At 40.6% G+C, this 27,501-nt stretch overlaps 1 protein-coding gene across 2 annotated transcripts in view; it reads right to left on the reverse strand.

The window, feature by feature from the left end:
- AKR1D1 (aldo-keto reductase family 1 member D1) overlaps positions 1-27,501 on the reverse strand; it is a 42,459-nt gene that overhangs the window by 9,057 nt on the left and 5,901 nt on the right. For both annotated transcript variants that reach the window (XM_039473041.2, XM_039473040.2), the window contains exons 2-7: positions 18,665-18,832; positions 15,159-15,275; positions 11,433-11,510; positions 3,990-4,112; positions 2,161-2,270; positions 1,091-1,256 (exon numbers count right to left, since the gene is read on the reverse strand). In XM_039473041.2, the coding sequence (XP_039328975.2) occupies positions 1,091-1,256; positions 2,161-2,270; positions 3,990-4,112; positions 11,433-11,510; positions 15,159-15,275; positions 18,665-18,832 (762 nt within the window). The remainder of the gene's footprint in view (positions 1-1,090; positions 1,257-2,160; positions 2,271-3,989; positions 4,113-11,432; positions 11,511-15,158; positions 15,276-18,664; positions 18,833-27,501) is intronic.

Raw genomic sequence — 27,501 nt, forward strand, 5'->3', positions numbered from 1 at the left:
GGCCTGGCTAATATTTTGTATTTTTCAATCACCTCAGCCTCTGGTAACCACTATTGTACTCTCTACTTTCGTGTGATTAACGTTTTTAGATTCCACATATGAATCAATCATGTAATATGTACATTTGAATTTTGATGAATGTGAAATAATGATACCTTATTCTTCGAAATTTCATACCAATTAATGTTTCTAATAATAGTATATTTTCATATACTATTTCCACAGATATTATCAAGTATTTTGATTATTTTCTGATACGAAGGGACAACTAGTATCTTATTTTTTATTTATCTTTAATTATGAGTAAGGCTAAACAATTTACTTTTGAAATATAAAGTATTAACTAATGGGTAATTGATTTTATATGGTACTTTTCTATGGGTGTATTTGCCTAGCTGTTTAGTCTTTGGTAGTAGCAGAATAAATGAATTCCCCCTTTGTCTAGTTATTTCTTCATCTGGAAATTACAATGTAGGTCATAGATCACTTGTAGAGGGAAATAAAGGCACTTAGCATTCATAAAGTCTAAATGGTCCTCTTCAATAATTTTCAAATTTGTCCTCAACTTTTACCAGAGCCATTAAGAAGGTGGAAGTTTGACTATTATGAATTCCAAGTTTTATTCACTCTCAATTCTGTTGTGTGGGTAGAGAAGTTAGTAGGCAGTGCCAAGAGCCAACAGATAAGGGAAGAGGCTGGGTACAGTGGCTCACCCCTATCTTCCCAGAACTTTGGGAGGTCAAGGTTGAAGGATTGCTTGAAGCCAGGAGTTCCAGACCAGCCTGGGCAACATAGCGAGACCCTGTCTCTACAAAAAAATTTTTTTAAAGAAATAAAAAATAGATAAGGACAAAGAAAATATGAGGGAACTGGATAGTGTACAAGTAGGAAAGCAGTCTCTGAAGTACTAGCAGTTGTCTGAAATTCAGTGAAAGTTAAACCTAGTTACGGGCTACACAGGTCAAAAAGCTGGTATAAAATAAAATGTGAGAGTATTACAAATTTCTTGTCAAGCTGAACATAACATTCTATAAAAGCAAACATAGCAAACATACCCATCTTTTCACATTTCCAAAAACAATGCTCTTACCTGAAAATTTTCTTTGATCCTTTCGGGATTGAAGCTTTTAGGAATGACAACCACCCCTCGTTGGATGTTAAAACGCAAAACAATTTGAGCTGCTGTCTTATTGTACTTTTCCCCCAGTGAGTTTAGAAGTGTATCCTTTAACAAAGGAGGAATAGAAACATCCACCCTTACAAATATCAAAACATGAATCATAATTAGTTTGCTCAATGAGAACCAAAGGTGAATCAGCCACCCTCCTCCTCTGTCTTCCCATTCACCCAGGAACCTACCCCAACACTGCAGGTCACCTGTAACCAGTTTCTTTGAGTGCAGAGTATGCATTGAATGGAGAGTTACTCTTAGCATGGGAAGATCAAAAGAGGCAAGTTTATGGAGCTGCCTCCTTCAGAGGGTAAATAATATTTTTTGATGAGTCTTACAGAGAGAGCTGGCTAATAGGGAAAGGCAGGAAGACTGAAGTGGAAGAAATAGAGAGACAACTTTTGGAATCATCTTAGAGCAGAAAAATTTTTACTTAAGTTTATGGAACATGTCGTAGGAGAAGTATCACTACTGAATACAGAGATCAAAAAAAATTCAAAATTTGCCACACATGGCCATAGAAGCTCCTGTGTCAAATAATAATTAAACTAACATTTACTGACCAGTCCTATATAGCAGGTACTGATAGGCAATTTCATACCTATAATGTAATCGATCTTAAAACATCTCAGTGAGGAAAGTATGAAAAGCTCTAATTCATATATACAGATAGTGACTTGAAGAGGTTGCAGAGGCAAACCGAAAGGCATTCCAATCAAGTACAGCAGGTGTCCCCAAACTACGCCCCGAGGGCCGGCCGCGTGCGGCCCCCTGAGGCCATTTATCCAGCCCCCCCGCTGCACTTCAGGAAGGGGCACCTCTTTCATTGGTGGTCAGTGAGAGGAGCACAGTATGTGGTGGCCCTCCAACGGTCTGAGGGACAGTGAACTAGCCCCCTGTGTAAAAAGTCTGGGGACGCCTGAAGTACAGTAATTCCCGCAAGCCTCACCCTCTACGGCAAAGGAAATACTTCCTGAAGCTTTACTTACCAGAATGGATTCCTACTGGTCCCCAAAGGGCTATATGCAATAATGACAATGTCATGTTGTTGGCAAAATTTCAGGAGTTTTGGCTGGGTGAAATATGGATGGCACTCAACCTATATAGTTGCATTGGAGAGCAGAGCAGAAAATCAAGACCATGTTGTTGAATGCAATTTTATAGTTAAAAAACTATTCTTCAATAAAATCCATTTCATTAATAGAATCTCCTTCATACTGTATGCATTTTACCTCCTAGTCTGTCCTTTAATATCTTGTTCATTTTGCTTCCTTAAAATTGATTCAAGAACATCTTTTGTTAAGACTTCACATAATATGAATGTCTTGTAACTTATTTAATAATTCCCTTAATTTTTTGTATTATGTTGTTCCCATTGTTTTTCCATTATAAACAATGCTGTAGTAAACATACATCAGTCTGTCTGAGGATTCTGATATTTTTATTAGGGTAGATTACTAGAAATAGAAGACTGAACATTTTTTAAGGGCCTTGATATGTACTGCCAAATTGTTTTTTAGTAAGGTTGAACCAATTTGCACTCACTAGCATTTCATCACTTGCCTGCATGAGGGCATTATATTTAAAAATATTAATAAGACAAAAACTTTGCTAATTTGATGTGCAGTAGAAAATCACACTTGAATTTAACTTTCTCGAATTAATAGTGAGTTTAACATTTTTCATGTTTACCAGTGTTGCAATATGTCTTTTGTGAAGTTCTGTTCATTTCTTTTACTCCTTTTTTTGTTGAGCCTTAGCGTTTTTTCTCACTGATTTTTATTACTTTTTTTTTTTTTTTGACAGAGTCTCGCTTTGTTGCCCAGTGGTGTGATCTTGGCTGACTGCAATCTCCATCTCTTGGGTTCAAGTGATTCTCCTGCCTCAGCCTCCTTAGTAGCTGGGATTACAGGTGCACAACACCATGCCTGGCTAATTTTTGTATTTTTAGTAGAGACGGGGTTTCACCATGTTGGTCAGCCTGGTCTTGAACTCCCAACATCATGATCGCCTGCCTCAGCCTTCCAAAGTCCTGGGATTACAGGCATGAACCACTGCGTCTGGCCTAGACTCTTAACTCACAAGGACATGAGGCTTTTTTGTTATGTTACAAAATATAGTTATCTATTTTTGTGTGTTCTTTAACTGTTCCTAGTATTTTTAGTTTAGCATTTTTGTACTATTAAATTCATCAAAGTTTTCTTTATGATTTTTTATGGCTTCCTTTTCTATCTTCTTCTGTCTTCCGTTTGCAGCTTCAGAAACCTAAAATTCTTTTGTAGAATGTACAAATAATTTTCTCTTTCTTCTTAAGCTCCTGATCAGAGATACATTAACCTTGCAGTTATGAGGCAAAGATCTAGGTTTGTTTCTACATAGTTAGCCATTTTTCTCACAATATTTACTGGAAAAGGTATCCCTTTGCCATTAGTTTGTGCTACTTTCTTCTGTATTAAGCTTTTTATTATACTTGAGCCTGTTTCTGAGTTATTTGTTATTTCCCACTTATTCATATGTTGGTTCTTGTACTACTCTTACATTACTTTAAAGACTCTATGCTCTATCTTAAAATCTGGTAACTCTTATCTCCCTTATTGCTTCTTCAAAAACATTTTTGGTTACTTTTGCCTGGGTTTGAACTTCCAAGTCTGTTTATTAAGTGACACCAATAGAAAGAAGGCTAAAGACTTGCACAGGGTCCCATGATGAGATTTAGGTGGAGCAATCCTGAGCCTTCCCGACTCCCGGCTGAGGCTTCTTGGTGTTAGTAAGTCCTGCCCCCACTCCCCACACCCCAGTGGAAGCTATTAGGCTGTACCTGGTTGCTGACTGGCTTGTGTTTGAGTCCTGGCTTGTTCAGGATGAGCTCCAGTTGCCTGCGGTTAAAATTGGACACTCCCAGGGATTTCACCAAGCCAGCATCTTTGCAAGCTTCCATAGCCTGTAGAGTAAATGTCAACAGGTCAAGAAACAAGCCTCGCAAGAAGCAAGAATGAATTTTTAGAAGGGTGTCGGTGAATTCTTTAAAAAGGAAAGTTCCTGGGTATGTTAATAAGCATCCTGTGAAAAAAGTAAAAGAGGGACGGTGGGAAAAGGCAATAATTCTATGACTGAGTTTGGAAAATATTTGTATGCCCTATCTTTTCCTTGTATTTTCTCAAGGTATTTATCAGCACATTAGTGATCTCAGGCTCACACCTGTAATCCCAACACTTTGGCAGGCCGAGGCATAGTGAAACCCTGTCTCTACTAAAAATCAAAAATTAACCAGGCATGGTGGCGCATGCCTGTTGTCCCAGCTACTTAGGAGGCTGAAGTGGGAGGATCCACTTGAGCTGGGTAAACTGAGGCTGCAGTGAGTTACAACTGTCACTGCACTCCAGCCTGAGCAACAGAGTGAGACTGTGTCTCAAAAACATTTTAAAAAAATGATTCTATTTCTTGAAATGTTTTGATTCTTTATGCCATAGTACCTGGGCGCACACACGTGTGTGTGTGTGTGTGTGTGTGTGTGTGTGTGTGTGTGACAGAGTTTCGCTCTTGTTGCCCAGGCTAAAATGCCATGTTGCGATCTCAGCTCACTGCAACCTCTGCCTCCCGGGTTCAAGTGATTTTCCTGCCTCAGTCACAAGTAGCTGGGATTACAGGCACCTGCCACCACACCCAGCTAATTTTGAAATTTTAGTAGAGATAGGATTTCACCATGTTGGCCAGGCTGGTCTCAAACTCCTGACCTCAAGTGATCCATCTGCCTCAGCCTCCTAGATTTCTGGGATTACAGGCATGAGTCACCATGCCCGGCCAGCAATTGTTATAAACATTCTGGTATATATGAAGTAGCTATATGCTCCCATTTTTGGATGTAACACTGTCCCTCTTCTCTCTCTCATGCATATATATATGTAAATATATATACACACATGTTGTCTATAAAATTAGGTCTAACTCTTCTAGGCTTCTCAGTAACTGAAATTAATATGTCAAAATTAACAGAAAGAATATGTCAAAAACTGAAAGGAATATGTGAAAATCTCCTACTATACTGGTGATTTATCAATGTTCTCCTGCCTCTGTGTGTGTGTGTGTGTGTGTGTGTGTGTGTGTGTGTGTGTGTGTGTGTTTGAAACAATATCTTGCTCTGTCTGCCAGGCTGGAGTGCTGTGGTGGGATCTTGGCTCACTGCAGTCTTGACTTCTGGGCTTAAGAGATCCTCCCTTCTCAGACTCTTGAGTAGCTGGGTTACAAGCATGTGCAAACACACTGCCTACATTTTTTTTAGAGATGAGGGGTTTCACTATGTTGCCCAGGTTGATTTCAAACTCCCGGCCTCAAGCGATCCTCCCACCCTGGCCTCCCAAAGTGCTAGGATGACAGGCATGAGCTACCAGTCTTGGCCAGTGTCCTCCTATATTCTGTCAATTTTTTGTTCTCTATGTTTTGAAGATATTTGGTACATGTATGCTTAAAATTAGTATATCTTTTTGTTAAATTCAATCTTTCATCCTTGTATACAACCTTTTCTGTCCCTAATAATGCTTTTAATTTTTAAGTCTGTCATATGATATTAATATAGTAATACCAACTTTTTCTGGCATTTGACTTTTTTTCTGTAAAGTTTTAACTTTCACATGTCTTTATGCTTAGGTGTCTCCTTTTAAATTGTCAATCTCTGTCTAGGTGAGTTTAATTTATCTACATTTATTGCAACCATACATATATTTAGACGTTTCTACCATCTTGATTTATTTCAGTTTATCCCACTTACTCTGTTTCTTTTTAAGTCTTTATTAGTTATAAGAAGTTCTCTAATAAAGACAATAACTTAGCATGCTTATGCATTCCTTGATCTCCCCTCAACATCTGTATGCTAATAGTATATATATAAGCTTAATTTTAATGTATTAAGTTCATTTTCCTTTTATTATTTGATCTTAAAGATTTTTATAGATAATGCATACTTTGATCACTTTCACTTCATACATTTTTTAGAGCATCTGTTAGATTTTTGTTCCTTTTACTTAGTACATTCATCAGACCTAACAATTTCCAGTGTGTGTCTTTATGAGGCAAAATTTCTGAGCATGCATAAATGTGGAACTTTTTATCATGCATCATTTTTGCCTTATAGTTTGGTGAGTTATAATTGATGTGAAATAAACTACACATTTTTGAAGTGTACATTTTGAGGAATTTTAATGTATGCATACCCAGTAAAATCATCACAATCAAGATCATGAACACCTCCAGTGGAATACTGATAAATGTTTAACAACCAGTTATCCAGGGAGAAAAAAGTTTCCCAGTTTGTAGCATTTGTCAATGTCTGTGATGTAACTATTCACACCAGGCTACACTCAAGCTAACAACCTGACATCACTGAATGTGGAGTGAGGAAGAGGTTTGCAAATGGGTTTTTTTTTTTTTTTTTTTTTTTTTTTGAGACGGAATTTCGCTCTTCTTACCCAGGCTGGAGTGCAATGGCGCGATTCGGCTCACCGCAACCTCCGCCTTCTGGGTTCAGGCAATTCTCCTGCCTCAGCCTCCTGAGTAGCTGGGATTACAGGCAAGCGCCACCATGCCCAGCTAATTTTTGGTATTTTTAGTAGAGATGGGGTTTCACCATGTTGGGTCTCGAGCTCTTGACCTCGTGATCCATCCGCCTCGGCCTCCCAAAGTGCTGGGATTACAGGCTTGAGCCACCGCGCCCGGCATGCAAACAGGTTCTTGCAAGCTGATATGAGCCAGTTTTCATACAAGATTATCCCTCCCGCAATGAATTACCTTGGCATTTCAGCTGAAAATCAACTGACCATATATGTGTATGGGTCTATTTTAACATACTCTCTTATGTTTCATTGATCTATATGTTCCTCTTTATGCTAATATGGCATTGTCATAATTTCAATAGTCGTATAATAATTCTTGAAATTAGTATAAATTGGCCAGGCGCTGTGGCTCACACCTGTAATCCCAGCACTTTGGGAGGCCGAGGTGGGCAGATCACCTGAGGTCAGGAGTTCAAGACCAGCTTGACCAACATGATGACATTCTGTCTCTACTAATATGAAAAAAAATAACCAGGTGTGGTGGCACGTGCTTATAATCCTATCTACTTGGGAGGCTGAGGCAGGATAATCACTTCAACCTGGGAGGCGGAGGTTGCGGTGAGCCGAGATGGTGCCATTGCACTCCAGCCTGGACAACAAGAATGAAACTCTGTCTCAAAAAAAAAAAATTGGCATAATTTCTCCAAATTTATTGCTTTTTGTTTTTGAGATGGAGTCTTGCTCAGTCACTGATGCTCAACTGCAGTGGCATAGCTCACTGCAACCTCAACCTACCAGGTCAAGTGATCCTCCTACCTCAGCCTCCTGAATAGTTGGGACCACAGGCACATGCCACCCTCATGCCCGGCTAATTGTTTTATGTTTTTGTACAGACAGGATCTCACTGTTCCCCTTGCTGGTCTCGAACTCCTAGGCTCAAGTGATCCTCCTGCCTCAGCCTCTCAAAGTACGGGGACTACAGGTATGAGCCACTGCTCGGCTACTGCTCTTTTTCAAAAAGTTGTGGCTGTTGTAGGTTTATTTGTACTTCCATATAAATATTATTTTATTTTATTTATTTATTTTTGAGACAGAATCTCACTCTGTTGCCCAGGCTGGAGTGCAGTGGTAGAATCTCAGATCACTGCAACCTCCGCCTCTCAGGTTCAAGCGATTCTTACGCCTCAGCCTCCCAAGTAGCTGGGATTGCAGATGGGCACCACCACGCCTGGCTAAGTTTTGTATTTTTGGTGGAGACAGGGTTTTGCCATGTTTCTGAGGCTGGTCTTGAACTCCTAGCCTCATGTGATCCACCTGCCTTGGCCTCCCAAAGTGCTGGGATTACAGGCCTAAGCCATTGCACCAGGCACCATATACATTTCGGAATTACCTGAGATTTTGACTGGGATTATATTGAATCTAAAGATGAATTTGGGGAGAATTAACATCTTGAGTATTCTGATCAAGGGACATGGTATATCTTTCCATTGAATTTCGGATCATCTTTGATTTCTTTCAGTAATTAGTTGTAGTTTTTACTGTATAGCTCTTGCACATATTTTTTTAGATTTATCTCTGAATATTTAATGTTTAATATTGTTTTTAAAAATAATTTCCAGTCTTGTGTTGCTAATGTATAAATTACATCTAGATAAATATTTTAATTTTTTTAGGTCTATGAGTTATTTACATCTGTGCCTTTCATTTGATCAGACAGCATATATTGCATAATTAAAATACTTGAGGACTTACTCAGATTTATGTTATGTCTCAAAAAATGGCCTATGTTGTTAAATGTTTCATGTGCAATTTAAAAATAACGCTCATACTTTGGGGGAAGTGTTCTATAAATGTTCATTAGATAAAGAAGTTTCACAATGTTTAAATCTCCTATCCTATAGGGCTTTCTGTATATTTATCATTTAAATATGATATCCTTTTAATAGAATCTCTGACTATAAATGTGGATTATTCTCTTTCTCTGTTCAGTTCTCTTAGTTCATAGTTCATGTCCTTTGAAGCTCTGTTGTTAGGGGCATAGATGTTCTGATTGACTCCTTTATCATTATATAATAATCTTCTTTATCCCTGGTAATCCTCATTGCTCTGAAGTATTCGTTGATATTAAAATAGCAACTCCAGCTTTATTTTTACTAGTGTTAGCTTAATATATCTTCTTCTACCCTTTTGCTTTTTGAAAAGGCTTTTGCTTTTAACCTGTAGGTGACTAGGTGACTTTTTATTTAAGATGAATTTCTTGTTTATACTATATAATGGGATTTGGTTTGTATCCATTCTAACAATCTACGCCTTTTAATTGGGGCGCTAAGACCATTTATATATACTGTGATAATTGATATTAGTGAGTTTAAATCTCCCATCTTGCCCTTTGTTTGCTATTTTTCTCATCTATTTATTGCCTCTCTTTTTTTTCTGCTTTGTCTTGGATTATTTTTGTTATTCCATTTTGCCTCTTTTATTGGCTTATTTGTTATGCTCTCGAAGTTTTAACATTTTTTTAATATTAGATTTTTTTCTTTTTTTTTTGAGACGAAATCCCGCTATGTTGCCCAGGCTAGAGTTCAGTGGCCATTCACAGGCATGACTAGAGCACACTGTGGCTTTGAACTCCTGGCCTCAAGTGGTCCTCCCACCTCAGAATTCCAAGTAGCTGGGACTACAGGTGTACGCCACCTCACCCGTGACATTCCCCGTCTTTCCTCTTTTGTGCTCCATGATCCCTTTAAGATCTCTGTGTGTGTGTGTGTGTGTGTGTGTGTGTGTGTGTGTGTGTGTGTTTCTTCAACTATTACCTCTTTCCTTTTTTGTAAAGATGGGGTCTCACTGTGTTCCCCAGACTGGTCTTGAACTCCCGGGCTCAAGTGATCCTCCCGCGTCGGTCTCCCACAGCACCGGGATCACAGGCATGAGCCGCTGTGCGCAGCTTCTTGTTTTCTTTCCCCTTTTCTTCTTTTTCCTTAGACTCCAGTTGTGTAGATTGGAAAATTCTCATTTTATTCTTTGAATTTCTTAGCTTTTTCTTCATATCTAAAAAAGTTTCTTGTTCTTTTCTTCTTCATATTGAGCAATTTCCTCATTCTGATATCTCAATTTGACCATTTTCTTCTATTTATCCCAACCTATTGCATTGTATTTTTATTTGTTTAATTATTATTTTTGTTTGTTTTAAAAAGTTATTTGTTCAAGTTTCGTATTGCTAATATCTTTTCTTATGTTCTCTAATATCTTAACTGGTTAATTTTAGAAGATCCTGGTTCTCTGTTCTGTTCATGTTGGAATCAATAATTGAGATGCATTTGTCTTCTTGTGAAACAAATGCCTTGTTACTTTGGGTGGTGAACTCATTTTTTTTCCTGGGGATACTGGCTGTCCTCTTAGGCAGTCTCTTAGAGGAGAATGTTCAAAATGTCCAAACCTGATTGGCTCCAATGAGGTCAGGAGCGACTGTGTGTTCTTTTGGACAGAGCCCCGGGCACTGGAAAACAAATCATTCCTCCTCACCCCTCTAAACAAGTCCACGGCTCAGACCTTCAGCTGTCACCTCAGAGGCAAGTATATAGAAAGAGGTATTTTCCAGGGTGTAATTTCCAAGCGTTTGGAGTTTGGAATAGGATCGGTGGGAAAAAAACTGCCAGAGGTTAGGTGGTAACTCACGTTCTTCTTCAGCTTTTCACAAGTGCAGAATTTCAAGGCTGCTCTGCTTTGATTCCTGAAAACACCTGAATGAGTCCTGAGTTTCCACCTCTGTGGCAATATTTGTTCTCAGGCTATGGCAGGGGTGAAGGAAATGCAAAAAGACCAACCATTCCTCTCCTGTATTATCTTCTTTCTGCTTGTTGAGTTGCCTTCTACTCTAGGTCAGAGCTGCCACACCACCGCTAAGAAAATAAGTTCAAAATATCCTGCCCTGCCATGAATCCATAAGAGTTTAATTGTTATTTTCCTATGGTTGTCTACTCTTGTGATCCTGGGAAAAGAGCCAACAGGTTGCCCAGAAATAAAAAAAAAAAAAACAACAGAATTGTTTTTGACACAGAATCATCTTGCTCTGTCGCTCAGGCTACGGTGCAGTGGCATAATCTCGATGCACAGCAACTTCTCCCTCCCAGATTCAAGCAATTCTCCTTCCTGAGCCTCCTGAGTAGCCAGGGTTATAGGCATGGCCAATCACACCTGGCTAGTTTTTGCGTTTTTAGTGGAGACGGAGTTTTACCATGTTGGCCAGGCTGGTCTTGAACTCCTGACCTCAGGTGATCGGCTCACCTTGGCTTCCCAAAGTGCTGGGATTATAGGCGTGAGCCACTGCAACTGGCCTGTTTTCCAGTTTTTTTATGTATCATTTTAAGTTTGTTTCTTTTAGGCATCATATTAACAATTTAAGATTTATTTTTTAATTTATGAGTTTATCTCATTCATATATTTTAATTACTTTTATATTAGAACATATTTCATTTACACTGTTTTTCCTTCCACACCTCTCTCTTTTCTTTGGCATTGCAGAAAAACAAAAGTAAGAATTATTTAGTACCCAGAAGTGGAGATTTCATATACCTCTACTTAGGATTAGAAATGCCTGTTCTGTTACTTTTCATTAGAAGTAAAGGGTGCATCTCTCTCCATAAATCTGACAGCAATAATCAGATCACAGTTTTTAAAATGTAATCTTTTAAAATCAGAAGCGCGTTTGAACTTACTTCCCAAGTGGCACACAGATTTGACTTGTGATATAACCAGTTGCCATTCTCATCTCTAGGGTATACTTCATCTCCTGGCTGAAAAAAAAAAAAAAAAGAATAAACGTAATTCATTTTATTTATATCTGGGAATTAAAATGATAGAATTGGGACTTCCCAGCCTTTATAATTGTGAGCAATAAATGTCTATTGTTTGGAACTCACCCAGTCTAACGTATTTTGTTGTAGCAGCCCAACTGGATTGAGACACCTGCCCATGCCCGCTGGGATACCTGTACCTGTTCCGTGAGCACTGTCCTCTCACTCTGTACAGCTGACACCTGCATCTGTTAGCAGACAGAGCTCAGGCTCCTGGGACTTGTGTACCTACTCAATTAGATGTCCCCAGGAATTTACACCCTGCTCCCCACACTGGGGCAGCCTTTGAGCTAAAGTTGCAAGTATCAATATTTGTTACTTTGCCTCTTGGCTATGTAATTCTGAGATGTGAACAACTTTGTCTCCAGAGCTTTCTATGGCATTCAGCCCAAGTTGCTCTCTGTAGGATTCTGCTTTCTACCTCCCATCTGTGTAACCTCTTATTTTTTCAGCCACATTTCCCCACTCCCTTATCAGTTTCCCTGGTTATACTTCAAACCAAATCACTCTTGCATACAGTCTCTTCATCTCAGAGTTTGCTTCTGAGGAACTCAACCTAAGGCGCTATTGCAACTGACGGTGCCCTGGACTGGGGCAGCTGCAGTAGAGAGGAAAAGAAGGAGACAGATTAGCACACGGACGAGAAGCGGAACCAGCACACCTTCACGTTGACTTGGAAATGAGGCGGCGTGGTGGGAGTGAGACATGAAAGAATCAAAGATGATTCCTAGACCCCTTGGGTGGGTAGTGGTAAGCATTTCCTGAGGTTGGGGCTAGGAATCTGGAACATCATTTTGGATTTTTTTTTTTCTTTTGAGATGGAATCTCACTCTGTCACCCAGGCTGGAGTGAAGTGGTGCAATCTCAGCTCACTGCAACCTCTGCCTCCCAGGTTCAAGTGATTCTCCTGCCTCAGCCTCCAGAGTAGGTAGGATTGCAGGCATGCACCACCACACCCAGCTAATTTTTTTGTACTTTTAGAGACGGGTTTTATCATGTTGGTCACGCTGGTCTCGAACTTCTGACCTCATGATCTGCCCGCCTTGGCCTCCCAAAATGCTGAGATTATAGGCGTGAGCCACTGCACCAGGCCCCTCATTTTGGATATTTTGACTCTGAAATGCCCACCAGACATTCAAGTGGATATTGAAGGAGACAGCTGAACAGAGAAGTCAGGAGCTCAGAGAGAGTTCATAGTTACAGACAGAATTTGGGTGACATTAGCATGTAAAATGGTCTTAAATCCACATGATTGGATTAAGTCACCTATAGAGAGTGTGTAGCTAGTAAGACAAGAATATTGAGGGCAGCGGACTGGGCATAACAACATTTGGAGACTGGCAGAGAATACGCGGCCACAGATCATGAGAGGGTCATGAGATATCACAAACCCCATGAGAAGAAAATGTTTATGGCAGGAGGTGGTAGTCAACTGTATTGAAAGAGATGAAATAATAGGGCAAAATGTCTATTGAATTTGGTAGTATGAAAGTCTTTGTTGACTTTGATAATAGAAATTTTCTTGTTGGGAATTGCTGTGGTCTCAATGTATCCCCCAGAATTCACGTGTTGGAAACTTAATCCTCAGTGCAACTGTGTCGGGAGGTGGGGCTTAATGGGAGTTGTTAAGTGATGGATTCATGGCATTGTCAAAAGGGCTCAGGCGAGGAGGGGTGCTCTCTTGTGCTCTTTGCTCTTTCCCTTTCCATCATGTGGTGACGTAGCAAGAAGGCCCTTGTGAGGTGCTGGCACTTTGGTCTTGAACTCTCCAGCCTCCAGAACTCTCAGCCAATACATTTCTATTTATTATCTATCACCCAGTGTCAGGCATTCTTAGTTTTTTCCTTTAAAAGGAACTGTTTCTGAATCATAGCGTTCTTTTTCTGTTGTAGTTTTCTGTTTGTTTTTTTTGAGACAAGGTCTCATTCTGCCTCCCAGGCTGGAATGAGGTGGCATGATCCCTCGATCTCTCTCTCTCTTTTCTTTATTCTTTCTTACTTTTTTTTGAGACAGGGTCTTTCTCTGTCACCCAGGCTGGAGTGCAGTGGCACAGTCTTGGCTCACTGTACCTGCAACCTCCCCAGCTCAAGCGATCCTCCTGCCTTAGTCTCCCAAGTAGCTGAGACTACAGGCACATGCCACTGGCTAATTTTTTTGTATTTTTTGTAGAGAGGGGTTTTGCAATGTTGCCCAGTCTTGTCTCAAACTCCTGGGATCAAGGGATCTGCCAGCCTCGGCCTTCCAAAGTACTGGGACTACAAGTATGAGCCACTGCGTCCTGCTGACCCTACCACAACCAAACACCAAAAGCATGTCATACTTTAGCTTCAAATATTGATTTCCCAATTATAGGTTCAATTGGGAGGTAATGTCACTATATTGTGTCATTTCTTACTGTTGAAGTTTTACCTTCTGTGCCCTTGATCCCATCAAAAATAAGAATAGAAATTATCTGTCTTTTTCAAAAGGATGTAAATGTTATTAGTCACAGAAAAGTAAATTTTATTTTCTCACTTTAAATACAGTCATTTGTAATCATTACAAAGAATCAAAAAGTTAAAAAATTAAAACGTTTATAAGGCAAAAAGTTGCAATAAGCTAATGTTAATTTATTATCAAAGGAAAGGTATGCTTTGATTAATTTAGTGTATCCTAAGTGTGCGGTGTTTATAAAGTCTTCATTCATGTACAGTAATGACCTAGGCCTTCACATTCACTCACCCCTCCCTCCCTGACTCACCTAATTTCTAATCCTGCAAGGTCCATTCATGGTAAGTGCCAGGCATAGGTGTATCATATCTTTTATGGCATATTTTTACTGTACCTTTTCTGTGTTTAGATATGTATATATACACAAATATTTACCATTGTGTAACAATTGCCTGTGGTATTCAGAATAGTAACATGCTGTGCAGGTTTATAGCGCAGGGGCAGCCAGCTGGGCTATCTAGCCTAAGTCTGTCATAGGCTACACCATCTAGGCCCAATGTGCTTGTGTTTGATTCATGTTATTACAAGAGTAGTACCATCCACCGTGGTAAATGAAACCTTACCACCTAGGGTTGTGTAAGGACACTCTATATGATGTTTGCAGAACAGCGGAGTTGCCTAATGACGCATTTCTCAGAATGCATCCCGTTGCTAAGCAACACATGTACGCTGGGTCTTTCCAAATTTTTAAGACTTAGGTTGGAAATCTGACGTTTGAACAAGAGTCAACATTAACAAAGTGAGAATAAGGGCTGAGATGGTGAGTGTGTGAGTGGGAAGAAGGGTGTGTGTCTTGATGCCGGGCTACAGGGGACTACATGTTGGTTTGATGCAGAGAGCTTAAACTATAGTTGTAAAAACATGGTATAATAGAAATTGCATGGAGTTAAACAAAGTCAAGAAATTTTAAAACCAAGCCTGAGTCTGTTAACACAATCTTCTCAGGCATTTGTCAGGCTAGGGCAGTACTCTCTGATCTGTGGTAACAAAACCCCACAATACTCTGTGGTGCTAAATAATAAGCTAGATTCATACACATAGCTATTGACTCATGGTTGTCAGGCTGCCGAGACCTAACCTTTAGGCATCTGAACTCACCTTAAAGGCCATGGGTAATTCAATGATGTAAAGATCCACGTAATCTAGCTGGAGGACCCTGAGTGTCCTCTCCAGAGATGGGCGGACCATCTCTGGGACATGATTTGTAGCCCATAGCTAAAAGAATCAAAGAAGGATAATTAACTAATGTCCACGTGATTTTTACAATCTTGTAAACATTTTTCTTTGTAGAGCACTTATACACATTTTTTTTTTTTTGAGATAGGGATCTCACTATGTTGCCCAGGCTGTACTCCTAGGCTCAAGCGATCCATCCACTCGGCCTCCCAAAGCGCTGGGATTCCAGGCATCAGCCACTGCACCTGGCCCCTTGTACGCATATTATGCACATGTTTTATGTCACCAAAATGTGTTTATGATGCAGAGTCATCTGAGTATAGGATGAGCTGATAAAACTTTTGACACTCAGAGCCTAGCTTGAGAGCTTGTTTGGAGGTTGTAGCAGAAGAGTGCAGCTACTCATATACCCTTGATCTGAAAACCCTCATCCTCCACCAGGGAAAGTCGTCCTCTTCCAATGAGAGTGCAGCTTCGAGAGGTACAATTGCCTAGACAGCCAGATCAGCTGAATTAGCCCTGGTGATGAGTGGGGTGACAGATGTCGCAGCCAGATCACCCTCACATCCCCAGACATAATTTTATTCAAATGTAGTGCAAGAGACTCAGAGATCCTCTTGACCACACGGTACCTAATTTGATGGCAGTCTTCCCTATTTCCGGGTGAATTTCCTAACCAACCCTTAATGCTTGCATTATTCATCATCGTATGACTAGGGTTACACAATGTTCTAAATGTCCTGACCTAGCCAGATTCTTTATTGTCATGCCACTCTGATAAAAGATGTGTTTCAGATGAGCAAGGAATATGGTTAATGTGTGTGGCTTCACTGGGTCCTTCACATTGTGACAGGTGGTGTGGAAGGCTGGCGACATTTTAAAGTAGTACATAGATTTAGATTTGCTTTCACTGATCTTTTGTTCCTGCTTGGCCCTACTTAGACCCCAGAGCAATTTCTAAGAAATGACTCTTTCACTAAGGTATTACGTAATGAAGGATCAAGGCTTGGTTGATCCTACTGGAGCTTGTGTACCCTTAGGGATCTGAGACATATGGTGCCAAGGTTGCTCATACCCACAGGACAAATTAGTCTGTTGTTTGGAATATCAGTTTTGCTCACAGATGTTTTTGGGGATAAAAGTTTAGAATCCTTTCCTCCCTCCTTCCCCTCCCTCCCTTCCCTTCCCCTCCCCTCCCCTCCCTTCCCCTCCCCTCCCCTCTCTTCTTCTCTTTTTCTTTTCTTTTTTTTGAGACAGAGTTTTGGTCTGTCACCCAGGCTGGAGCACAGTGGCTTGATCTCAGCTCACTGCAACCTCCACCTCCTGGGTTCAAGTGATTCTCCTGCCTCAGCCTCCCAAGTGGCTGGGACAACAGGCACCTGGCACTATGCCTGGCTGATTTTTGTATTTTTAGTAGAGATGGGGTTTCACCATGTTGACCAGGCTGGTCATGAACCTCTGACCTCAAGTGATCCTCCTGTCTCTGCCTTCCAAAGTGTTGGGATTACAGGCGTGAGCCACTGCACCCGGCCTGAATCATACTGTTTTTTGGTCACAAGACAGGGTGAGCAAAATTGGTAAAATCTGATTTTTTTTTTTTTCTCTGTTGGACAATGATTTTTTTTTCTTGACTTAAAAACACAGAGAAAATTTAACATGAAGACAGTAATGGAAAAATGTGTTACATGGGTTTTGATTGCTACTGTGAGTCCCTTTGCTGTTACTGTTGCAATCCTATGTAAGTGGAAATTCTGTTTGCTATTTTTACTTTTTTTTCATTCCTGAAGATATTTTAATTTACTTTTATTCAACAAACACACATAATATTAGCTCTGTGCCAGGTTCTATATGAGCGCTTTGTAAATGTGAACTCATAACAACTGTATGAAATAGTTGACATTATTATCCCCATTTTACAGAGAGAAAAACTGAGGTCCAGAAATACTAGGGAACTTAGCCAATAGTGACAGATCTGGGCTTCTGACCTGGGCAGCCTTACACCAGTCTGTGCACTTAATCGCCCCCATATTACCCCTCAGCTGCTGCTGAGCTTCGGTGAAAACAATCCTGATAAGGGGATAGTAACTGCTCATTACATGAACTCAGTTGCACACACTCTTTCTGTTTACTTAAGTAAACACTAAGCTGGGTGTGGTGGCACACACCTGTAATCCCAGCACTTTGGGAGGCCGAGATGGGTGGATCACGAGGTCAGAAGTTCAAGAGCAGCTTGGCCAAGATAGTGAAACCCTGTCTCTACTAAAAATACAAAAATTAGACAGGCATGGTGGTGCACGCCTGTAGCCCCAGCTACTCGGGAGGCTAAGGCAGGAGAATCTCTTGAACCCGGCAGGTGGAAGTTGTAGTGAGCCAAGATCATGCCACTGCACTCCAGCCCAGGCAACAGAGTGAGATGCGGTCTCACAAAATAAATAAATAATAAAATAGTAAGCACTAATATTTTTACCAAGTGTGCTTTATTAGATACAGCCCATATTGACATTATATATGTATGAATATTGATTTCTCTTCACAACTGTACTTTTTGGACAATTTAAAGAATTAAAGGACAATTTAAAGCATGTTTTGACTACCTTTTTCTTGCATGCTAATTCTATTATAGTGAAAAATGACTCGTGTAATATGAGTCATGCGGCTTTTGGATTGGCGACTTTAAGAGCTTGTTTTTTTGATTTATGTTTGTTTGCTTTTATTAAACAATATCTATTGGTTCCAAAAATGAATATCATTCCTGAGTTAATTACGTCTGCTCAAAAATTTTTTTTCCTTTTTTTGAGATAGGGTCTTACTCTGTCACCCAAGCCGGAGTGCGGTGATGTGAACATGACTTATTGCAGCCTCGACCTCCCTGGCTCAGGCCATCCTCCCATCTCAGCCTCCCAAGTAGCTGGGACTACAGGTGCAAGCTACTGTGCCTAGCTAATTTTTTATTTTTTGTAGAGACAGGGTTTTGCCGTGTTACCCAGGTTGGTCTTGAACTCTTTAGCTCAAGCAAAACACCCGCCTTAGACTCCCAAAGCACTGGGCTTACAGGTGTGAGACACTGCACCCAGCCAAATACTTTTTGAAAACTCTTTCTCTTCCTGAAATGCTACTCTGCTTACTTCTCCGAAACTAATGAATACTTTGTTAATATAATACAAGAATGTTGAAAATCCTATTTTGCATGATTTTGGTGTCATTTTAACACTTATCTTTTACACAAACAAACTCAAACTGTTATTATGGAGTCCTGCATACTCATGAGTGCAGTTACACTCACACACCCACCCACCTACCCATCCACACACACACACACACACACACACACACACACACACAAACACGCACACACGGAAGATGAAAAATAAAATGAACACCTGAAACCTCCTCACTGTCCCCAGTGGAGACTGAAGGCAAGATCTCACCTTTCCACAGTAGAAGATGTCTTCCCTCTGCACCTTGCCTTCTGCTATCTTCTCCCTGATGGCCTCCCCAACTTCATGTTCATTTTTGTAGACGTAGGCCCCATCAAAGTGTCGGTACCCTATGTCGATAGCAACCTTCACCGATATTGCACAGGCTCCCTGAGGGGTCTGAAGTGACAAAGAGATTGGGTTTGGGGAAAAGAGAAATGGTCTTTCCTTTAATCATCATTAATCAGGACATTTTGCACATACATTCCTTTACAGCTGAAATGAAAGATTCTCAATTCCTGGCTGTCGTGATTGGAAGATGGTGTTTAGCCACAGGAGAAACTGAGCTCCCAGGAGCCTCCTCTCCTTCCATTTGTCCCAGGTCTGCCTTCAGCTTTGTGGTGTCAAAAATGTGATTTGATCAATAGTTCCGCTCACAGCAGAATTTGTGGAAGCCTTTTTATAAAAGGGCATAAGCTGATTAAAGGAGGCTAAATTATAAATCAAAAGCTTGAGTAAACAAATTGAGAGGTATGCACAGAATAGAGTACTCCTCAGTAATAAAAAGGAATGGCGTGGGCCTGGTGTAGTGGCTCACACCTGTAATCCCAGGACTTTGGGAGGCTGAGGCAGAAGGATTGCTTGAGGCCAGGAGTTTGAGACCAACCTGGACAACATAGGGAGACCCCATGTGTACAAAAAAACAAAGTAGTTAGCTGGGTATGGTGGCATGTGCCTGGAGTCCCAGCAACTCGAGGGTAAGGTGGGAAGATTGCTTGAGCCTGGAGTTCAAGGCTGCAGTGAGCCATGATCATGCCACTGCATTCCAGCCTGAGCAACAGAGATAGACCTGTCTCAAAAGAAAAGAAAAAAGAAGAAAAAGAAGTGAAGCACTGATGACAACACATAGTATGGATGAATCTCAGAATAATTATGCTGAGTGAAAGAAGCCAGGCCAAAAAGTATAAATGCTTTAGTTTTTCTCTTCTAGCATTTTATATAAGCGGAATTATAGTCTATGATGACAGACACAGATCAGTGATTGCCTGGGGTCAGGAGCCAGGGGAAGTATGGGTGGGAGGAGGGATTACGAAGTGGCATGAGAAAGCCTATACAGTTGATTGGTATGTGCATTATTTGGATTGTAGTGATGGCTTCACAGATGTATACATGTCAGACTCATCAAATTGTATACTTTAAATATGGGCAGTTTATGGCATGTCAGTTATAGCAATAAAACTGAAGAAAAAATATTGTTGAGGAACATTTTATGTTTTAGGATATGTTTTAATAAAATTTGGTAGCTACATCTTTGTTCATTTTATTCACCCACATTAAACATAAGAATGAGTATATCCTATCCTCTTAATACTGGTTTTTCATTTGGTGTAGTTTGATTATTTTTGTCCTCTCCAAAACCCATGTTGAAACTTAATCTCCAATGTAACAAACAGTGTTGGGAGGTGGGGCCTAATGGGAGGTGTTTAGGATTAACGCCACCATAAAAAGGGCTTGTGAGAGTGGGTTCTCCCTCTTCTGTCATGTGAGTAATGGTGTTTCTCCCCTCCAGAGAATGCGGCATTCAAGATACAGCTTTGGAAGCAGAGAGACTGGGCCCTAACATGCTGGCATCTTGGTCTTGGACTTTCCAGCCTCCAGAACTGTAGGAGAATGAACTTCTATTCTTTATCAGTTACCCAGTCTCAGGTATTCTCAGTGATTTATTAGTTACCCAGTCTCTGAGAGACACCATTTTCCAGATTTCACATAAATCACCGTGCTTCAGTTATGATGGCATTTAAATAATATGAATGTGTTTTCATCTTAGTTACATTTTTTTCTTTTTTTTTTTTTCGGACAGAGTTTTGCTCTTGTTACCCAGGCTGGAGTGCAATGGCGTGATCTCGGCTCACCACAACCTCCGCCTCCTGGGTTCAGGCAATTCTCCTGCCTCAGCCTCCTGAGTAGCTGGGATTACAGGCACGTGCCACCATGCCCAGCTAATTTTTTGTATTTTTAGTAGAGATGGGGTTTCACCATGTTGACCAGGATGGTCTCGATCTCTTGACCTCGTGATCCACCTGCCTCGGCCTCCCAAAGTGCTGGGATTACAGGTGTGAGCCACCGCTCCCAGCCCATTTTTTCTTAATAAGAAACAGCAATGAGATTTCCCTGAAGACAAACATCTAGTCTCATTAAATGTAATTTTCAAAGCATCTTTTGGAGAGCGTGTGTGTGAAAGGGTTAATTCTGTTTTCTGATTTGTACTGACTTCATATTGAAGGGTGATTGTTCTGATCTTGCTCAACAAATATTGATAACTACTTGTGCTTTCTTCAGTGTTGTAACCAAATGCTGGACAAATCACATCAGGCAGGTGAACCCTGGTCCACAGCTATTGATTTGGTGTAGGCTGAGTGAGAGAAGAAATCTGAAATGTATTTCTAGTGACTTTTTGGGCAGGAAATAGAAAGCCTTGGGAATATATATTGTATTTTTTTCCCCTGCTTCGATTGAAAGTCATCACTATAGAGAAGATAAGAGGATATGAAAAATGAACAAACTAGCTACATAGATGATATATTTTTGTTTTGTTTTGTTTTGTTTTGTTTTGGAGACAGAGTTTCGCTCTTGTTACCCAGGCTGGAGTGCAATGGCGCCATCTTGGCTCACCGCAACCTCCGCCTCCTGGGTTCAGGCAATTCTCCTGCCTCAGCCTCCTGAGTAGCTGGGATTACAGGCACGCGCCACCATGCCCAGTTATTTTTTTTGTATTTTTAGTAGAGACAGGGTTTCACCATGTTGACCAGGATGGTCTCGATCTCTTGACCTCATGATCCACCCGCCTCAGCCTCCCAAAGTGCTGGGATTACAGGCTTGAGCCACCGCGCCCGGCCCCATAGAGGATATTATAAGATCCATAGTCACAAATATCAAATAGCTGGGAAAAGGAAACATACATTCCAGAAATGTTAGCGATATTTCATTAATTAATTAACAACATGATTAATAGGACTTGGATAGTAATTGAGTCAAAAGACCAGAAAAAACCTGTGAAATGAGATGTTATGAATGACAAGTGTGACAACTAAAGTTCAGTGGGAAGGGGAGGTGAGGCGTGGTGTCTAGAAATTTACAAAGAAGAAAATAAACATGTTGCTTTCACTCTCAAGTATCTGCATTTCTTCTTCTTCTCCTCCTCCTCCTTTCTACTTCTTTCTTCTTCTCCTTTCTTGTTTCTTCTTCTTCTCAGGTTCTCTGTCACCCAGGCTGAAGTGCAATGGCACGATTACAGCTCACTGAAGCCTCAGCCTCCTGCGCTCAAGTGATTCTTCCACCTTAGCCTCCCCAGTAGGTGGGACTACAGGTGTATGCCACCATGCCCAGCTAACTTTTTTGTAGAGATGGGGTTTTGCCATGTTGCCCATGCTGGTTTCAAACTCCTGGGCTCAAGTGATCCTCCTGCCTTGGCCTCCCTCTACATGTTATTAATATATGAAGCTTAATACTGGATGGTAAATAGAATCTCAGAAACATCTCTGAGATTTTATGGGCTGGCACTGATCATTTAAATGAAGAGTTAAAGTACACAATGAAGGGAGCCCCAGACAAATGCATATTAAAGTAGGGACTTGTATTTTCAAAAATTAACACAAAAAATGAAGTACAGAAGAGAGCATTGAGGATAAAGAAAGTACGGTGAGGCATGGTGGCTCACGCCCGTAATCCCAGCATTTTGGGAGGCCACAGTGGGCGATCACCTGAGGTCAGGAGTTCAAGACCAGCCTGACCAACATGGTGAAACCCCATCTCTACTAAAAAATACAAAAATTAGCCAGGTATGGTAGTGGGCACCTGTAATCCTAGCTACTTGAGAGGCTGAGGCAGGAGAATTGCTTGAACCCTGGAGGCAGAGGTTGCAGTGAGCTGAGATCATGCCACTACACTCCAGCCTGAGCGACGAAGCAAGAAAAAAAAAATGTTAAAGGTGAGGGCCAAAGCAGGAGTATAGTCTACCATGGTGTTGCATATATGGATGATGACTCATTTAATAAGAATTATGGCACAGAAGCAAGTTATAGTAGTGAAATCTTTAATTATTCAGCTTTCACCAGGGAGTCTCTTCTAAAAGCTGGATGTTTACTTACAGATATTCACTATTTACTTATTTATTTATATGTTTATATTTCTACATTTGCCGAAAAATATTGTCTCTCAGAAGGCAGAGGCAGCAGTGAGATGTATTACTGTTTTGGACTTAATTCTAATCAATACGGAGGAACTACTTGGGAATATGAACATGAAGACCACACTGAGTAATCCTTAAATGTAGCATAAAGGAAGTCTACACAAATTCTGACCATTTTTTTTTTGGAAACACAGTTTTGAAAAAAATCAGAAAGATCAAATAGGATACCATATAAATGATATGATAGGAGAATCTAAAATATAAAAATTTGATCCACAATTAAGGACAATCTCACTGAACAGTAAAACAAAAAGTTTGGTTTTCTAAAGTGGCTGACAGCATCCTCTTCCATTTAAGAAAATTAGAAATGCTAGATTAGGCCAGGTGTGGTGACGCACCTGTAATCCCAGCACTTTCGGAGGCTGAGGTGGGAGGATTGCTTGAGCCCAGGAGTTTGAATCCAGCCTGGGAAACATAGTGAATCCCCCCACCCCATCTCTACAAAAAATACAGAAATTAGCCCTGTCTGGTGGCTTGCTTGAGCCTGGAAGGCAGAGGTTGCAGGGATTTGTAATCAAGCCACTGCACTTCAGCCTGGGCGACAGAGCAAGACCCTGTCTCAAAAAAACAGAAAAAAGAGCTAGATTAAAACTTTTAAAAGAATTACCATTAAAGTGCTGAAAAGACAGCAGGCATTTATTAAATCAAACTAAATTTTATGGGAAAGTCTGAATGCAGAAGTGAGAGGTTCAGAAGATGAAAAAGGAAAGTAAAAACACTCCCTAAAAGGCTATGACCACCTCCAGTCCCTGGGAGAATTCATAACCTATGTAGCCAGAGTCCGATGACCAGTTTCATGTGGTCACTGAGTAGCAGTGCCTCCAGGGAACCTGGAGCAAACACACACACATGCTCTCTGAAAGAAAATATTTGTTTTTCACCCTTGGTGCATGCTCACAAATACTTTTTTTAAAGTGGTATTAACCTACACACAGTTGAAGAATTTAGATACCCCAGAAAACAAAGTTCCGTAAAGGAAGACAGGAAGAAACAATTGACAGCCTCAATAGAATTATAGATCCTAATATTGGAACTATCATTAGAATGAAATTGGACCTGTATCTTACACCATACACAAAAAGTCAGCTGAAAATGGAGTAAAGATTTTTAAGACCAGAAAAACTCCTAGAAGAAAACGTAAGGGGAAAAAGCATCATGACATTGGGTAGGCTATGATATCTTGGGTATGACACTGAAAGCACAAGAAACAAAAGCAAAAAGAGGTTGTTAGGACTGCATCAAGCTGAATAGCCTCTGCACAGAAAAGGAAACACTCAGCAGAGTGAAAAAGCAACCTACAGAATAGGAAAAAATATTTACAAAGCACATATCTCATAAGGGACTAATATCCAAAATATGATTAAAAGGAACTTCTACAACTCAATAGCAAACAAACAAAAGCAAACAGACAACAAAAACAAACAAACAAAAATCACCCCCCCCAAAAAATAACCGATTAAAAAGTTGGTAAAGGACTTGAGGAGACATTTCTCCAAAGAAGACATACAAATGGCCAATAGGTATATGCAAAGATACTCAACATCGCCAGCTATCTGGGAAATGCAAATCAAAACTACAATGAAATAACGCCTCACACCCATTAGGATTATTAGTATAAAAAAACTGAAAGGTAGCAATTATTGGTGAGGATGTAGAGAAATTAAAACTCTTGTACACTGTTGGAGGAAGTGTAAAATTGTGCAGCTACTATGGAAAATAGTATGGAGGTTTCTAAAAAAAATAAAAATATATTAGACCATGTTGGTCAAGAAAAAAATTAAAAATAGAACTACCGTATGATCCAGCAATCCTACTTCTGGGTATATATCCAAAAAAATAAAAATAAAATCACTATCTTGAAGAAATATTTGCACTTCCATACACTGTAGCATTATTCACATTAGATAAGATATGGAAACAACCTAAATGTTCACTGACAGATGAGCAGGTAAAGAAAATGTGGTATATAAACAATGTAATATTATTTTATTCCAGAATATTCCTGCCTCAAAAAAGCAGGAAATTCTGCAATATACAACAACGTGGATGAACCTGGAGGATATTATACTAACTGCAATAATTCAGCCACAGATTAATACCACAATAAGGATGGGAATTATTAGTCAAAAGTTAAAATAACTGTGCTTGTTTTGATTAAAGAAAGAAACTTGAGGCTGGGCATGGTGGCTCATGCCTGTAATCCCGGCACATTGGGAAGCTGATGCAGGAGAATTGCTTGATGCTATAAGTTTGAGGCTGGCCTGGGCGACATAGTAAGATCCTGTCTTACAAAAATAAAATAAAATAAAATAAGCAAAAATTAAAAAATCATCCAGACATGGCTATGTACACCTGAGGCAGGAGGATTGCTTGAGCCCAGCAGTTCAGATCTCCAGTGTGCTGTGATTGTACCACTGCATTCCAGCCTGGGTGACAGAAGAAGACCCCCATTTCCAGATTACAAAAAAGAAAATTAAATACCAAGAGGTATTGAACTTGGAACTCTCTATAGAGGACTGGAAACTATGAAGAGTGCCATAGAAGATTTAGGAAAGAACCAAACACAGCAATTCTATAAACAAACAAGAAATCTGGCCAGACATTTAAAATCAAATGAACGTGTCAGTAGCATATTGGATGTAGCAAGAATGAGTTAGAGCATGGAAAGCAAATCAGAAGAAATGATCCAGCACTACTCCTCTGTGTTCATGTCCAGCATTCCCTGTGTCTTCTGAAAACGATGTAGAAGCTGCTGCCTTGAAACATGTGTTCCAGGCAGGATCTACTGCAATTGCCTCCCAGTCACCAGGCCAATAATTAATTGTTTCGAAAGGAGGCTTCCAGTGAATATCACTTGGTAGGGAGACTAATTTCAGAGCCATGGAGTCACACTAGAATATATACTTCTAAATATAAAAGGTAGGAATTCCTTTTATGTTTTGGATATTATCCCTTATGAGATTTCCTGGTGGGAAAAAGGGAAGAAAGAGGATGATACACTGAAGGAACCCCATTCCTAGACACCATGTGCAATGGAGGTGGAGAGTATGTGTGGAAGTGGATCTTGGGGTACAGCATCAAAAGGACGGTGGATAAAGGAGAGTTAATTGATATGAAAACACCATCCTCTGATATGTGACTTAACACCTCAGGAAACAGTGCTAACACACTGCCAGCATAACTCCTGAAATCTGGAAAAAGTGAGATCTACATACATGAAGTAGACATTCTAGAAATACTGTGGCAGATGGTCAAGAGAGGGAGGGGTCAGGAAGCTCTGAGATGGAAGCCCACAAGAGTGGATATAGTATATAATGCCAGAAACCCACAGAGGATCCATGGTTTGCAGCAGGGCCCAGAGAACACTTCTTTTACCAAAAAGACAAAAACACCAGAATTGTTCAGCTCAATTACATCTGTCCTCCGTACACAAGGCAGACTGTGGGAGAGGTTAAAAAACTGGGTTTACTAAAAAATTTGGGGCCAGGTGTGGTGGCTCAGACCTCTAACCTCAGAACTTCAGGAGACCGAGACAGGAGGATTGCTTGAGGCCAGGAGTTCAAGACCAGCCTGGGCAACATAGTAAGATCCTATCCTTATTTTAAAAACTAGGAATGATGGAATTTTAAAATAATAGAGGCTACATGGCAGTACTTAACTTCAGAAGTGAAGTGGGCATGGTTATCATAATGAGTGGCATCCAAAGAGCATGACCTGCAGAGATGCTTTGAAGATGGTTAATTAGGGGATTTCCAGGCAAGATGGCCAAATAGGAACAGCTCCGGTCTGTAATGAGATTGACACAGAAGGCAGGTGATTTCTGCATTTCCAACTGAGGTACCCAGTTCATGTCACTGGGACTGATTGGACAATGGGTGCAGCCCACAGAGGACAAGCCAAAGCAGGGTAGGGCATCACCTCACCCACGAAGCACAAGGGGTCAGGGGATTTAACTCCCCTAACCAAGGGAAGCTCTGAGAGAGTGTACCAGGAAGAATGGTACACATTCCGGCTCAGGTACTGTGCTTTTCCCATGGTCTTCACAACTGGCAGACCATGAGATTCCTCCTGGTGCATATGCCACCAGGGCCCTGGGATTCAAGCACAAAACTTGGCAGCCGTGTGAGCTAGCAGCAGGAGAGTTTTTTGTTCATGCTTTGGTGGTATGAACAAAAGATCCACTGGCTTGAAACTCTCGCTGCCAGCATAGCAGTCTAAGGTCGACCTGGGTCACTGGAGCTTCATGGGGTGAGGGGTGTCTGCCATTGCTGAGGCTTGAGTAGGTGGTTTTATCATCACAGTGTAAACAAAGCCACCATTGGGAAGTTCAAAGTGGACGGAGCCCACTGCAGCTTGACAAGACCTCTGAGGTCAGACTACCTCTTTAAAGTCCTCCTCTGGGCAGGGCATCTCTGAAAAAAAAAAAAAAAAAAAAAAAAAAAAAAATGCAGCATCCACAGTCCAGTGACTTATAGATAGAATGCCCATCTCCCTGGGACAGAGCACTGGGGGAAGGGGTGGCTGTGGATGCAGCTTCTGCAGACTTAAACATCCCTGCCTGACAGCACTGAAGAGAGCAGTGGATCTTCAAGAACAGCAT

The sequence above is a fragment of the Saimiri boliviensis genome, chromosome 10 (assembly GCF_048565385.1).
Source record: "Saimiri boliviensis isolate mSaiBol1 chromosome 10, mSaiBol1.pri, whole genome shotgun sequence".
Classification (NCBI taxonomy): domain Eukaryota; kingdom Metazoa; phylum Chordata; class Mammalia; order Primates; family Cebidae; genus Saimiri; species Saimiri boliviensis.